The 15,656-nt window shown below is 42.1% G+C and overlaps 1 protein-coding gene across 2 annotated transcripts in view; it reads right to left on the reverse strand.

The window, feature by feature from the left end:
* Positions 1 to 1,783: 1,783 nt before the first annotated feature.
* Positions 1,784 to 15,656, reverse strand: part of LOC131203695 (G protein-coupled receptor kinase 5-like) — an 87,707-nt gene continuing 73,834 nt past the window's right edge. For both annotated transcript variants that reach the window (XM_058194158.1, XM_058194159.1), the window contains 7 exons: positions 14,589 to 14,626; positions 14,233 to 14,322; positions 12,492 to 12,700; positions 11,388 to 11,525; positions 10,216 to 10,353; positions 9,796 to 9,927; positions 1,784 to 8,931 (listed from right to left, as the gene is read on the reverse strand). In XM_058194158.1, the coding sequence (XP_058050141.1) occupies positions 8,842 to 8,931; positions 9,796 to 9,927; positions 10,216 to 10,353; positions 11,388 to 11,525; positions 12,492 to 12,700; positions 14,233 to 14,322; positions 14,589 to 14,626 (835 nt within the window). In that variant the 3' untranslated portion in view covers positions 1,784 to 8,841. The remainder of the gene's footprint in view (positions 8,932 to 9,795; positions 9,928 to 10,215; positions 10,354 to 11,387; positions 11,526 to 12,491; positions 12,701 to 14,232; positions 14,323 to 14,588; positions 14,627 to 15,656) is intronic.

The raw sequence follows: 15,656 nt of genomic DNA on the forward strand, positions 1-15,656 counted from the left end.
CATTTGTTCCCGTAGAATTTTTAGATAAATGGGTACTCATTATGGGTACTCATTCAAATGTCCAACTAACTTCAGTAAACTTATTCCTTAGCTTATTAACCCAAATATCTTAAACAGAATTGAACACAGGCAGAAGGAGACTGGGATGATAGCTGTTGCAACTTTGCTATAGTTTCTGAAAAAGAAGCTTTATCTTTTCTGATCCCTTATTCTAATTTCCTGACCTTACTTTTTGAATTGTAAGCAACATGAGGCAAAAACAATACCCTTTTTATGCTTCATGTTGCATATTTTAGAAACTTTTATCAAGGATAAGTTCATTCATCTATCTTGACTCTGCTCCTAGTCTTAAAATAAATAACAAATTTTTGAGGTCATTTAGGGAATGCCCTAACTTGCAGATAATTAGCTATGATTTATCATTTTCACTACTATCAGGCTGACCTTGTCCTTAAATTACAGTGGCAATGGTCATTTCAGGCTGTAGCCTTAAATGTTCTATGGCAAACTCCTTGTGGCTTGATGGTCTTGCACAGACTTTACTTGTTTGCCTATTTTAAAATGTAATAGATCCATCATGCTGGGTTTGGAGTTTTCCCTTCTCGATTTGACCAGTGGGTTCCTGCCTGATGGCACCTCATTGATTGATGGCACCTCTATCTCAAGCTATTTCCTCACCCTTCCCTTCTGCAACTAAACTGAAGAACACAAGCAGTTAATGTTTACTGCTACAAACTGGACTTGGTCTGGTCAATCACATTGTGTTATCAAGGCCTGCAGATCCTTGGATGCCCAAGTATTGCCTTACAGGTCAAGGAGGTACCATGCATGTTGATTGTCTCTTGAGATCTTGAATCCAGTCACAAAGGAGAAGTCACTACCTGAACTAATGGAATTGGGGAGCACAGAAGAGGCTTCTGTTTGGTGTAGAGTCTGCCATAATTCTGAATGTACAGTATTTTTAGAGTGGTATATTCAATCCACCTTCCATTTCTTAAGCTCCCAGACCAGAGAGATATTTAGATGCTACTGTGTTTCATGTCCTTATGTACAATTTTTTTTGCACAATGTATATATCCTGTGTAGTGCTTTTACTCATATGGATTTTCATGAGCCATAAAGAGATGATTTTCTCCTGTTTGGGTCTCATCAAACAAGTAACTTAAGGACATAATATAGCAACTATATATCTCTCTAGTTTGAAAGCTTAGGAAAGGAAGATGGTCTTATACACCATTCTAAAGACAGATTGTGTATATCCTTTCTTGAAACATTGCTGAGAACAATACTATATTGTCCTCTCAGGTTCAGTGGCCTGTGAGTTCAATCCCTACTAGAAGAATTCAAGTTCATTAAAAGAACTGAGACTATGTACACTTAATAAGTTTTAAGTAGGTTAAAACTAATGCTGCCTCCTAGTGTTCCATATAAGTAAAAACCTGATGCTTCTCAAACCAGATACAGAACTTTCATTGGCTGCTGCTTATATCAATGTTTAAAAAAAAATGTTTAACTTGTAAAACATTAGTAGTTTAAATATTCTAAGTAATGAATATGGGTGTCACTCCATTACCATCCCTTTGTATGTGTGTAAGTCATTTTTGATTCCTGGTAACTGCTTCGCCAATTCTTTCAGTTTTCTTGGCAAGATTTGCCATTAACTTTCTGACCCAAAGTTACCTAGCTGGTTTTCATGTCTAAAGCAGGACTAGAACTCACAATCTCCTAGTTTTTAGCCTGGTGCCTTAACGACTAGTTCAAACTGGCTTTCTCAGGTAATTCAGAGAATGCAACTCGTTTTGGTGGAGATTTGGTGTATATGTTTATTCAGTGCAGATTACACACAGCCCTGGGAATAAGTAACAAGAAAAAACAGCAACTGTAGTACATATATACCATATGAAATTTTAAAATTGGGAGGAACAGAAATCCCAGTTGACTCACTGAGATAATTTTCCCCCTCTCTGCTCTGGCTTCCTTTGACTGGAATAGGGACTTTATATTATAATAAGTTTTGATTCATTTCTCTCCTCCCACCTCCCTCCGTATTCCCAATTAAAAAAAAAAACCCGATGCATTAGGGGCACCTTTCCAAACATGGCTTGGCTTGCAGCTTTTTCAAGTTTAAAAATATACATCCAAACATTCAACATACAAATATTTACAAATGTACAAAATAAAAACCCGAGAAGTCAGCCCAAATGCTCCAGAATCAGAAACGAGCGGTGTAAAAAGAGAGAGAAAGAAATAAAAAGCCAACATTAGACCAACCCCAACAACACGGATGTACAAAGAAAAGGGAAAATACAAAAGAAGTGTTAAGGGTCTGAAGTCAAGAGGATCACTAGACCCACAGAATAATTCCTCCTTTTGTTCTTCTCAGACTGAGAAGGCAACAATTCCTTCATATTCTGCTCATAGTCCATTCACGTTTCTTCCTATTTGGTTCATTTGGAGGTTCTCACCTAAATGAGATTCACCCATCATACCAGGCCATTGTACAACCACAACTTATTCAATAAGCTACACCTGCCTGCAAACACACATTACACTAAACTCTAAGCCAGCCAGTCATGTTACGGCTTAGCACAGCAACTTTTAAGACTTGTGGACTTCAACTCCCAGAATTTCTCAGCCAGCAAAGCTGGGAATTCTGGGAGTTGAAGTTGCCAATGGCATAGCAAGATGTGCGTTCACAATTTCAGATATTTTCCTCTTTCCTTCTCCTCCTGATTTTGGCTGAAAGTTGTATTTTTTTCACCCATTCCTTCTCTGTAGGTATGTGTACATGAGAAAGAGGTCTGCAATAAAGTATGTGATGGGGATTGAGCCAAGAGGGGTTTAGCAGAGGGCTCGCAATATGTGGCCAATTAGAGCCCAGCAGCAGCTTACCTATTTTGGACCAAGCCCCACTCAACCTGTAATTGATTTTATAGACTGAATTAACATGAAATGATATAAACACTGTTCATTGGATGACCCATCTATAGAATCAATTCCCTTTCTATCAGTTAAATTTTTGGAGGAATAGTAGGAATCAATATGTCAAGAGAGGCTACTATTTCAATTCACAGGATCTCCAAAATCTTGTACAATGGGTCAGGTGGGGATTAATGAGGTTGCCACAAAAAAGAGGGGGTCAAGCTGTTCTCCAAAGCACCTGAAGGCAGGACAAGAAGCAATGAATGGAAACTAATCAAAGAGAGAATCAACGTAGAACTAAGGACAAATTTCCTGGCAGTGAGAATGATTAATCAGTGGAACAACTTGCCTCCAGAAGTTGTGGATGCTCCAACACTGGATATTTTAAGAAGAAATTGGACAACCATTTGTCTGAAATAGTATAAAGTTTCCTGCCTAAGCAGGGGGTTGGACTAGAAGACCTCCAAGGTCCCTTCCAATTCTATTACTCCTGAGATAGCCTTTCCTTCTATAGGCAGTGGAAATCCTATAGGTAGTCCTCTACTTATCTCCATTTAGCAACTGTTCAAAGTTACAACAGTGCTGAAAAAAGTAATTTACAACTGGTTCTCATACTTAGAATAGTGGCAACATCCCATGGTTACCTGATCAAAATTCAGGTGGTCGGAAACCAGCCTACATTTATGACTGTTGTAGCATCCTTGGGTCACATGATCACTACTTTGGACCTTCCCAGCCAACTTCCAATGACTAAATTCAATAGGGGAAGCCAAGTTTGCTTAAGAACTGAGGCACAGAAGGCTATACAATTGGGCAATGACTCATTCAACAAGCACCTTGCTTAGCAATAGGAATTCTGGTCCTAGTTGTGGTTATAAGTTGAGGACTGCTTGTACAAAGCCATTTGGGCAATGGAATCTTTTGCGTCTTTAAGAGGGGAGCAGGCTATGGCTAGGTCATTATTGGAGCCCATCACGTCTGCTCAAAGATGCCGGATTTGGAATGGTCTTCATTCATGTGGAAATATGCATGTCTTCTAGTATGAGCACCATGCCCCCTGCCTCAAGTATACTGTCAAAACATGGCAGAGGGGATACACTATTTAGTCAGAGCAGAAAGAAAGATCGAAGATATCTAGTCTAACCTCTCCCATTATGGTAGACCTTCCTGCTTTAGACTGCTGATAAAGGCTCAACAAAGGAGTTAATTGGCTCGATCCAAGTTTCCCCTTGGGGTGTTCCATTTTGTCATCAATTCATACCCAATCTGGCATGAAGCCTGCCCATAGCTCTTTACAGCAACCTGGACCATTTTCTGCCTGATCTGTTAATATTAGAGGAGGAGTTCTTTCTAGAACCTCTGTTCTTGAAAGTCAAACCAATCCAAATCCATTTCTTCGTATGTCAACCTCTTCAGCTTGGAACTTCTTTGGATTGGTTTACACGATCCTCCTAAGAAGCCAATCCAATCTCTTTCAGGAAGCAAATAAGGATCCATCAGCCCACATGGAAAATTGGTCAGGGGAGGAAGGAATCACTTAATTTCTGGAGTTGAATTGTATATTAAGAAAGAGAAATCGTTCTCTTTTTAAATATATAAGAAAAAGAGGGATCCTCACTCTGCATTTGTTTTCTAATGGCAATGCAGGCAGCTTTGTGGAATAGTCCACAGATGGAGAGTCAGCTTTTGACCAGAAATGGAAGGTGGAGAGGAAGCTTGGCCCCGTTTGCTGCCGTGTGTTTTCCCTATGCAAAGCCACGCAACCGCCTGTGTGATTCCTTCTCTTTGCAAACATCTCGTTTGACCTTATAGTGAAGTGGCATTAGACAGGCTCCTGGACAAAAGCAGGCAACTTTCAGGGGGCAGGTGTAGACTTATGTTTTTGGAAGGCTCCTAGTGGGCAGAGCAACGATGCAAAGTGGGTATGTGAACCCTGTACCAAGATTTCATACCTATTTACTTTTTCCACTAACTGAGATTGTTTTTTGTTTTAAAACAAATCTTCATGCTACAGATTTAGTGAGGGGCAACTGACGTTAGAGAAGGAACTGAGATTCCAAAGAAGCAAAAGTAACGAGGTGGAAAAATGCCAACAGCTCAGGAAGCTCAGTTGTTTACTTTGGGCATTAAAAGAAGTCTCTATTTCCTTGACTATGATCCAGTTTTTAAACAATCACACCCAGAGACAAAGATTGCAATTTCTTCCTGGTTCTACTAGTGCAAGGGTCTGCAAACTTGGCTGTTTTAAGACTTGTGGACTTCAACTCCCAGAGTCTCTGAGAGGAACTCTGAGAGTTGAAGTCCACAAGTCTTAAAACAGCCAAGTTTGCAGACCCCTGCACTAGTGGACCTTTTTCCTACCATACAGTTATTAAAAATCAGGCATCCATCCAAAATATCAGCATGATGTCATTTGCACAAGAGGAAGGCCCCAACTTCTCCCTTCTCTCTCTCTCAAAGACAGCCTCTGGTCTTTAGTCTTCCTTAAGGAGTTGAGCCTTAAGGAAATCAAACTTTCTAGACGGGGCTTGCTAAAACTTGGGATCTGAGGAACAGACAAGCTTCACTGCTTGGGTCAAGCTGCTCATTGGGGTTTGGCTTGTCAAGGGGTGAGCCCAAATTTTTACACCTGCCGCTGGAGGATCAGAGGGCAATTCCCACACTGAAGTCTGACTGCCAAGAAACCGGCTTACAGAGTTTCCCTGATATTTCACCCAGAAAGTCTTCCCTTACTCCAAGGACTTCTCTGCCTATTTAAAAAAAAGAAAGCACCAGGCTGAGAGCAAGCCCTTCCCTCAGCAGGTCACACAACAGCCAAGCGATAAGATAGAGAAGGAATTCTGAGTAAAAATAGATCTATCTTCCCCTGACCTTTGCAATGTGTTGATGGGGTTGGAGGGAGAACCTCAGAATTTGGGAAGTTCCCTACAATTATCTTAGAAACGGATGCATTGTTTCAGTCTCAGCCTGAGCCACAGAAATCAGTGGAAGAGCATCACATACTGGCAGCCTGAAAGTAATGCAGCTTTGTCCATAGATCTATTGTCCTATCCTTTAGAGCAGGGCTCTCCAACCTTGGCAACTTTAAGACCTGTGGACTTCAATTCCCAGAGTTCCTCAGCCAGCTTTGCTGACTGAGGGACTCTGGGAGTTGAAGTCCACAAGTCTTAAAGGGACCAAGGTTGGAGAGCCCTGCTTTAGAGCAGGGCTCTCCAACCTTGGCAACTTTAAGACTTGTGGACTTCAACTCCCAGAATTCCTCAGCCAGCAAAGTTGAAGTCCACAAGTCTTAAAGTTGCCAAGGTTGGAGACCTCTGCTTTAGAGCTTCCTATGATCATAAAAAACAAATGGAAGAGAAGCGGAGGTGGGAAACAGAGTCAAACTGGAGCACTAGAGTAGATGTATTAGAAGCTAAAGAAAACCCTGTTTGGAAGTAGAAAATCTATAGCTGTCCAGAAGTTGTTAAATGACCATTTCCACCAGGGCCACCTAGGAAGGGCTAAGGTAAGAGATGCTGAGAGTTGTGCTCCACCAGCCTCTGGAGAGCTATAAGTATCGTAACCTCCACACTGTTCCTCAACACAACTCCAGAGCCCTGTTTCCTGTTTGGGTTTGGAGAAATTTGGGGACAAAGTTTCCTATGGTGAGTCTTCCCTGCCGCCTCCACACTTGTCCTTTTCCCTTCTCTTACTTCTTCTCTAAACCTAAAGAGAAATCCTCTCCCTGTGCATTTCTCTCTGCATCATCATTGCTATCATTTTCAAAGAAAAGAAGCAACAGGGATTTCCAATTATTTAGCAATAGCAGCAACAAAATGATCCTTTTTTTTCCTGAAATGAAGCACATTAGAGCAGGGGTCCCCAACCCCCGGTCCATGGACCAACACTGGGCCGTGGCATGCCAGAAACCGGGCCACGCAAACAAGCAAAGCCCCATCCACGGGATACAGGCAGCACACGAAACCCCACTCCCTCTGGTCCGTGGAAAAACCTCTCTCCACGGAACCAGTTCCTGGTGCCCAAAAGGTTGAGGGCCACTGCATTGGGGTAATCAAAAGTCAAGACCAGGGCCTCTGGTGGCTCAACAGACTAATGCAGACTGTTATTAACAGCAGCTGCTTGCAATTACTGCAGGTTCAAGTCCCACCAGGCCCAAGGTTGACTCAGCCTTCCATCCTTTATAAGGTAGGTAAAATGAGGACCCAGATTGTTGGAGGCAATAAGTTGACTTTGTATGTAATATACAAATGGATGAAGACTATTGCTTGACATAGTGTAAACTGCCCTGAGTCTTCGGAGAAGGGCGGGATATAAATGCAAATTAAAAAAAAAAAAGACAAGGCTGTAACCTCAAATTCCATTCTTTTTCTAAAAACACCCTGTTCTTTATTTTGCTAAGCCTTTGGCTCAAATTGGTTGGCTTCATTTACTTTTGTATTAGTCCTGCCCCAGCCTAGGGCAAAAATTAAAATAGACCCAATGCACTTGACCCTTGTGCTTGGGGTAGGGTGGACTCTCTTTGAAAGTAGAAACCCAGAATATTATGGGTTAAAACTTTAACCCAGTCTTATTCTGCTTTTCTACTTACAGAGAGGTTTTTATTTTCCAATGTAGAGGAGGGTTTTAAAAGACAATTCTCCACCTGCAGTCGGTCTTTTCACTATCATCCCATTTGGATGTTGGAACCAATGGAACCATGTTTTTGGGAACCAATGGGATGAAATTACCTGGTTCTATCGTACTTGAGCATAGAATCACAATCAAGGTAGGCCCTGCATCTGCTTTAATACAGCAGGAACCAATTAGGCTGGGTGGCATAAAGAGAAAAAGGAAAGTTCATGTGAGAACAGGGGAAATACAGAGACAGAAAGGAAAGGAAATAAAATAAATGAATAGCAGGCCTATGGAAACAATTGTAATAAAAATTAAAATATGTAGGATTAAAAAAATATATCTTCAACACTGCAGGTTGAGGTTAAAGTCAGGGTTTGGGAACACGGAAGCCTTTATGCAGCCTGAGATGTCATCCATCTCACCTCTCTGTCTTTTCCTGTTGAGTGCCTCTAAAGCAGCGTTCTGCATCTGGGGATTTCCACATGTCCTGGATTCCAGTTGACCCTGCCCAGCAATCTGGTCTAAAGGCTGTATTGCTGAAGGATGAGAGGTGCTGGACAATCCAGCACAGCTAGAGGATGACCAGCCAAGAAATGATGTCCTAAAAGAAAGGCAACCAATTGCTCTTCAACTTTCTTTGTCTTCCATGTTCTGGCTTTGCAATGGCCCCAGGCTGTATGATTGATGGTGTGGGTGGGAGAGATCCCTGGAAAAACCCTGAATGAACTCCAAGGAGCTATAACCGTTCAATACACATCCATGCACAAACCAACGCACACTTATCCACCAGTCTCCGGAAAGGCCAATGCAAGAATGGGGAGTCTTTCTCATCCCCATTGCAATTTTGTCCAAGCTGTGCATTCTCTTTTTCTCTCCAGTTTAAGACTCCAGCCCTCATCTCTGCCATCTCCAGGTGTCATTGGTAGTTCTTTCTGTTTTTAAACCCTTCCTTCTCAGGTACATCTCCCCAGTTGATCTCCCATGAAAGTTGGGTCAGGAGGTGATGAGACAAAGAAAATGGGGGACAGCCATGGATGCTCCCTGTGCAGTCAAAATACAGAAAGATGAAGGAAGACCCTGTCAAGAATCAGCAGCCAAGGTTCTGGACAAGAAGAGTCTCCATGCCCCCAATCCACATCAGCACCAGGAGGTGGCAAAGGTCTTCTGGACCATTGCTGCCCTGCTGATTGGAAGGCTGTGTTTCTTCAGCTCCCAGCAGTAACAGAGCCTGGCCCAAGACAGGGATTCCATACATCAGCCTAAGGCAACCCTGAGAAGGCAAAGGATGAGTGCTAGTTCCAGAGGTCAGGAGGGAGCCTGTGCCATGGGCCAAGCTGGTGAAGGGGCTGCCGACAGGTTGGAATGTACGTTGGTGCTGATGGTGAAGTCACTTGGCTATAGGGAAAAATAAAGAGAGGGAGAAAGGTGAGTGCAGGAGGAAAAAAAGAGTCTGCTATCTAGCATGACTAACAGGCAAGATCTCTCATTGTTCTGTTCTTGGAGATGCCGGCAATAAACCCAAGACCTTATTTGTGTCATGCAGCTGCTCAACCATTGAACTGCTGTTCTTCAAACTGAAGAATCCAAAAACTTAGGAACCTAAGAAACAGGATTTCCCCACCACAGCAACTTCTGGAATGTATGGACTCCAGGAATTCCCCATTCAGCATGCACTTTTAGAATAGAATAGAATTTTTTTATTGGCCAAGTGTGATTGCTGAAGACTGAATGAGTTATCGCATACATATGGAAGATGCCACGGTTGGAAAAAGTGATCTAGACTAATATTGCCCATACTGACCGGCAGCAGCCTTCCAAAGTTTCAGGAAGGATGTAACAGGTGCCCAGAGGTTTATCTTGGGAACTTCTGCAGTGCTTTATCATTGAGTCACATAACATTCCTCCAATCTGCAGTCTCTGGCAGAGATCCTATAAACCAGGCTTCTCCAACCTGGGTGACTTCCAGATGTGGGACTTCATCTCCCAGAATTCTTCAGCCAGCATAGCCATTGATGAAAATTCCAGGAACTGAGATCTCCACATCTGCTGTTTGGCCAGTTTGGAGAAGACCCATGTTTCTGGAAGTATGTTCAAAAATAAACTTCTTATATACGAAGTACCTAAAGTATACCTTGAAGCTGAAGGCAGAATTACTTCTAATTGCTTAATCAGGCTAAGTAGTATGAAGAAGAAGATTGTAAGTATGGGATTGGCAGCTGCAAAGATACATAGCCAAAAAGGGACAAGATTGGATCTTACGTTACGCCGGAAGAGCCTCTGCAAGAGGCTACGCTTGGGTGGGTCAGGGAGCTGCTTCCAATCCAGATCCGGGGATCGGGTGCCATTTGGTCCAAAGATGTTGAGATCCTTAAAGCATTCTGTCTCGATCATCTAGATAAAAGGAAGAAGAAGATACAATTGGTAAGAATGGTGGGGAAACAGGGTGCTATATAATAAAATCCTTAAAACAGCTGGACAGAATGGACATTTGGGAGAACCTTCTCTATGTGCCTCCTTAGATCAAGAGGCTTTGCCAATGATCTTCTCTTAGCTTAGAGGTAGCGTACAACTACAATACCCCAGTCTCTTCCCTGATTTCTAGAGAGTCCCTCTATGAGGGAGATAGTCAGTTTCTAAATTTGATAGATAAATACGTATTTGTAAATGTCCCTTCCTTACCTCGTTCTGCCAGGGGATTGAGACACAACCTGTGGCAAATTTGGCATAGAAGTCATTGTCGGTTTGGTCTAAGTTGACACCCTTCACAGTGGAGAATTGTTCAATGTCCAGTACGTCCTTACAGTACACAGCCCGAGGCTAAGGGAAAGACAAGGATTCCAGTAAGTTTGTCATCTCCAGGACTTATGTATCCAGATATGCAAGTCATGTGTAAGAAGAAATGGATTTGTACCCTTTGAAAGCCAAAGGAAGGACTGGGACTAAGAAGTTGAAATTAAAAGGCAGAAGATTCAGAATGAACATCAGGGAGAGTTTCCTGAAGATAACAATCATTAAGCACTGGTGAGGCAGCCAGAATAGCGGAGGAGGACTTCTCCTTTGAAGGGAGAGAGGGAGGCTGGATGGTTGGGGATGGTTTTGTAAATTCATGGCATTAACTGTGAGTTGAACTAGGAAGATCTGTAAGGTCCCTTCTAGCTCAGTTTATGATACTAAATCTAACTAAAAAGGCAAAAAGTGGATACTGAGGAACCCCATAAGATAATTTCTAGTTCTTTTATTTAGCTTCTTTGGGACAGATTTGGAATTGGAGGGAGAGAAAAAAACTGATCAGGATGATGGATAGAATATGTGGACACTAATACTATTTCAAAAAGCAGAAGAAACCAGACATGATTAGGGTGAAGGAAGGGGGATATGATAGCACTGTTTCAAGATCTGAAAAAGATGGTAACAAAGAGGACATCCCCATTACTGAGGAGAAAAAGAAGATACCTAAAAGCCTGAAATATCACAGATTGGACAGTTCACGGCCCAAAGTTAAAAGAAACTTCCTGCCTCCTTTTCATTCTGAAGTTCCTAGAATTTCCTACATTTGGGCCCCAAATTCTGCATTCACAATTGCTAAAAACCAGGGAATTCCCCTGCACTGAAGCAGGAAACTCAGAAACAATCTTGCATGCCTAAAATAGATTTAAGAGATAAAGAATATTCCAATACAAAATGATGATGATGATGATGATGATGATGATGATGACAACAACAACAACTGGAGAAAGAGGGAAAGTTTGATACTGGCTTAACACCTCACCCCTCCAGATAAAACATTTGCCCATCAATTTGTTTTCTTATCGCTCTCCTTGAGTTCATCACTCTTACTTGTAAGAACTTACATCTGGCACAAATGAGGGCTTCATAATTCCAGCTTCCAGTCGCTTGAAATTGATTGTCCTGAAGAACGGGTGCTGTTTCACCTGGACGGCCCCCTCACTTTTGTTTCCGAGCCGCTGCTTAGGGTCTTTAGTTAGGAGCTGAGAGGGGGGAAAAAGAGAACATCTTCCATGTTTCCCTGAAAATAAGACCCTGTCTTATATTTTTTTGAACCCTGAAATAAGTGCTTGGCCTTATTGCCATGCACTCAAAACCCCCGACTGGGCTTATTATCAGGGGATGTCTTATTTTGAGGGAAACAGGGTTGTAACTAAAGCCTTCAAGACAACATTGAACTCAGAACTTTTTAAAGTAGACTTTAAGTCGACCAAGGCCAAGTTGGCTTTTTCTGCCATGGAACATAAACCAAGTTGGTTCTCAAACCCACCTGAGTCCAGAATAGTTCACCAATGTTTGCCCTGTAAATACACCTTCTTATAATGGGAAAGAAAGTGTCCCATGCAGAAGAGAAAGGACTTGTTCACCTCGTCAGAGGCATAAAAAAATGTATGATCGATATCAACCGATTTTAAAAATTAAACCAATGGAACTGAAATAACGGGGAGTCCATTAAGGGATCAACATGCATTACAACAGTAGCATGACATGGCTGTGATCGGAAGCACCCCTTTCTGCTTAATGTAAGAATGTAAAAGAAATATTTATATTATTGCTTTTGAAAGGGCCTGCAAAGTGGAAATCTTGTAAGCTTTATAACATGTGGGGCTGCTTGACTAAATACACTCTATCCAAACCAGCCCACACACATAAACTTGTATATACACACACGGGCACAATTTATCTATGCCTGGCTAAGCAGATTAGCCTGGCTGATCACAAAACTCTTAGTTGATCCTTACTTGACAAACCAAAGGAAAATCCAATTGAGAAGCTGAAACAATATCCCAACAGAAGACAATGGCGAACTACTTCTTGATAGTGCCAAAAGAGGTTCATGTAGTTGACCCCAAGTTGACCTCAACTCAGGGGATGTAGGAGTTGGCATCCGATACTACAGACTTATGGCAGACTTATCTTCTGGTTTTCTTCTCTTTCCCTTCACTCACCAACTTGCAGATGGCTTGGGCATCTTCAGAGAACTTGTCTGAATACTGTTCTTGGTCCTCCTGAACCCGCTTTTCTACCTCTTCCCTCTTCACCCGTTCCTTGCGGGCCCGGAATGGTGATTGGCCCTCGATCATCTCATAGATGAGGCAGCCAAGCCCCCACCAGTCTGGGCTGAAGGAGTAGCGCTCATTGTTAATTACTTCAGGAGCTGGGGAGAGGAGAAGAAAGGTGAAGAGAGCACAGTTAGAGACAACAATTTCATGTAAAGCACTCGATTGGGTGGAAAATTATGAGAAAGAATCTTCTCTTGTTTTGCATCTTAGAGAGCAATTACCCATCACAGGTGATAATGCAAAATCCAATGGGCAAGGACTTCTCCTCCTTATAAGGGGAAGGAATTAAATGTGTTGCTTTTTAAAAAGTAAGGTAAAGGTAAAGGTTCCCCTCGCACATACATGCTAGTTGTTCCTGACTCTAGGGGGCGATGCTCATCTCCGTTTCAAAGCCGAAGAGCCAGCCCTGTCCGAAGACGTCTCTGTGGTCATGTGGCCGGCATGACTTGACGCCAAAGGCGCACGGAACGCTGTTACCTTCCCACCAAAGGTGGTCCCTATTTTTTCTACTTGCATTTTTACATGCTTTTGAAACTGCTAGGTTGGCAGAAGCTGGGACAAGTAACGGGAGCTCACCCCATTACACGGCAGCACTAGGGATTCGAACTGCCGAGCTGCCAACTTTTTGATCAACAACCTCAACGTCCTAGCCCCTGAGCCACTGCATCCCTTTTTAACAAGTAGCAGCATTAACTGAATGACTGTTTGAAAAAGTAATAAAGGGTTGGACCTGGTTAGATCCTGGATGAGAGAATGTCTAGGTTTGTAGTCTACTTTGGAAAACTGAAAAAAAGAAGGCACTAACAAACCATTTCTGATTTCCTTATTTTACTTATAAATGGGCTATACACGCATAACAACAGAATCAGAAATAACAATACAGGCAGTCCTTGACTTGCAACCATTCATTTAGCAATCACTCAAATAGCAGTAACACTTAGACGTATATACCACTTCACAGGGCTTTCCAATCTTTCTCTAAGCAATTTACAGAGTCAGCATATTGCCTCCAACAATCTGGGTCCTCATTTTACTGACCTTGGAAGGATGGAAGGCTGAGTCAACACTGAGCCAGTGAAAATCGAACTGCTGGCAGTCAGCAGTCGGCAGCCTGCAATACTGCATTCTAACTATTGCGCCATCACGGCTGAAAGTTAGAACAGCACTGAAAAAACAACGGGTCCTCACATTTATAATTGTTGTAGCATCCCCACAGTCACATGATCAAAATTTGGGCACTTGGTAACCTTTCCAGCCAGCTTCCGACAAGCAAAGTTAATGGGGGAAGCTGGATTTGTTTAACAACCACAAGATTCACTTAACAACTGCAGGGATTCGCTTAACAACAATGGCAAAAAAGTTTACAAAATCGGGCATGACTAGCTTAATAGCTGCCTTATTTAGCAATAGAAATTCTGCTCCTGAGTGTGGCTGCAAGTCAAGGACTAACTGTAATGGTAGAAATTTGATTTTCAGTCTAAAATAGCTTCTCTGCCCCTGTTTTAAAGTACCAAGCCCTCTCAGCCATCTGTGGTCAGATAGATCCAAAAAGAAGGTCCATGGGTAAAGCCAGCTTTCTCTTGAGTCAGCAATCTAACAAGACCTGGAGCAGTTCTCCAACACATACCCATGTAGCCCACAGTTCCTACACGGCCACGGATGGTGTCACCTTCGGGGATCTTAATGGCCAGCCCCAGATCTGAGATCCGTATATGCCCTAGACAGAAGAAGAGAGAAAGTGATTATAGAGGATATGAAATTACAATGGGGATCCTCCTGTGATCTTTCATGATGAACATAACTCTGAGTTAAGACAGAAGTGGCCAAAATTCTAATCTGCACAAAAATGCGTTTGTGTTGTTCAGCGGTGGAAGATGATTTGAATGAAGGAAGATCTGGCTGTGATCTCTGACATTTGTAGGTAAAAGTGATTCTGAAAGTCTATAACAGGAACAATTCAAACATGTGACACGTGGCACTCACCATCATCATCCAGGAGAATGTTCTCTGGCTTTAAGTCCCTGCAGGGGAGATAGAGACACAACCCAGAATAAGAACCAGGTAACCAGTTTGAGAGTCATTTTGGTCTAGTAGTTAAGGGACCAGCCTAGAAACTGTAAGACTGTCAGTTCAAGTCCGGCCTTAGACATGAAAACAAGCCTGGTAACTTTAGGTCAATCACTAAGAGATCATGAGTTTTACTCCCACCTGAGGCATGAAAGCCGGTTGGATGACGTTGGACCAGTGACCCTCTCTCAGCCCAACTCACATCAAAGAGTTATTGTGGGAAAAATAGGAGGAAGAAAAAGCATTAAATATGTAAGTAAGCCTTGAGCTGTTTATAAAAATAACAAAGGTGGGATGCAAATAAAATAAAGAAATAAATCAAGGGGGCTTCCAGAACCTTGAAACTTACATACATAACAGATGGTTTGATTTTTATCTAGGCACAGTGAAATTACTTCCAAATATCCCACTTTCTCATCTTAAGCCCAGAGAACCACCTTTTAATTGGGACAGTCTTTTCCTTTTTCAGTCGTTTTAATAGCCTTCCTTGCCTCATTTTCTGGTGGTTTGCTCACTTTGTTGTTACACTTATCTTGAACAGAGCTTTCCCCAGACTAGTGTTCTTGAGAGGTGTTTGATTACAACTCCTTCAACTTTCCTACGAGCATGTTCATGTTGATTCAAACTTCACCTAAGCCACAGCGCGGTTAGTCAGATGACATATCCAGGGCATAATACAATGGCTAAATCCATGAAGGAATACTTGCACATGTGCAGACAAGTAGCTGAAGAATCACCCGTACACACCCTTTTCCCTTCTCTCTCTTTTACATGAGTAGGAAAAAACCCATAATTTACAACTCCACTTGTCTGGTTGACAACTATGTGCAAATCTGAAATAATTCTTTAAAATAGATTCCTGTCAATTATTAGATAGGATCTAATAATCACATATACTGACTGATTTTGCTGGTTTATTTAACAAGACAGAATGTATTTTAAGTTAGAATGATCTTGCCTAATAATACTCAGGAATTCCCCCAA

This window comes from Ahaetulla prasina, chromosome 9 (genome assembly GCF_028640845.1).
Source record: "Ahaetulla prasina isolate Xishuangbanna chromosome 9, ASM2864084v1, whole genome shotgun sequence".
Lineage (NCBI taxonomy): Eukaryota > Metazoa > Chordata > Lepidosauria > Squamata > Colubridae > Ahaetulla > Ahaetulla prasina.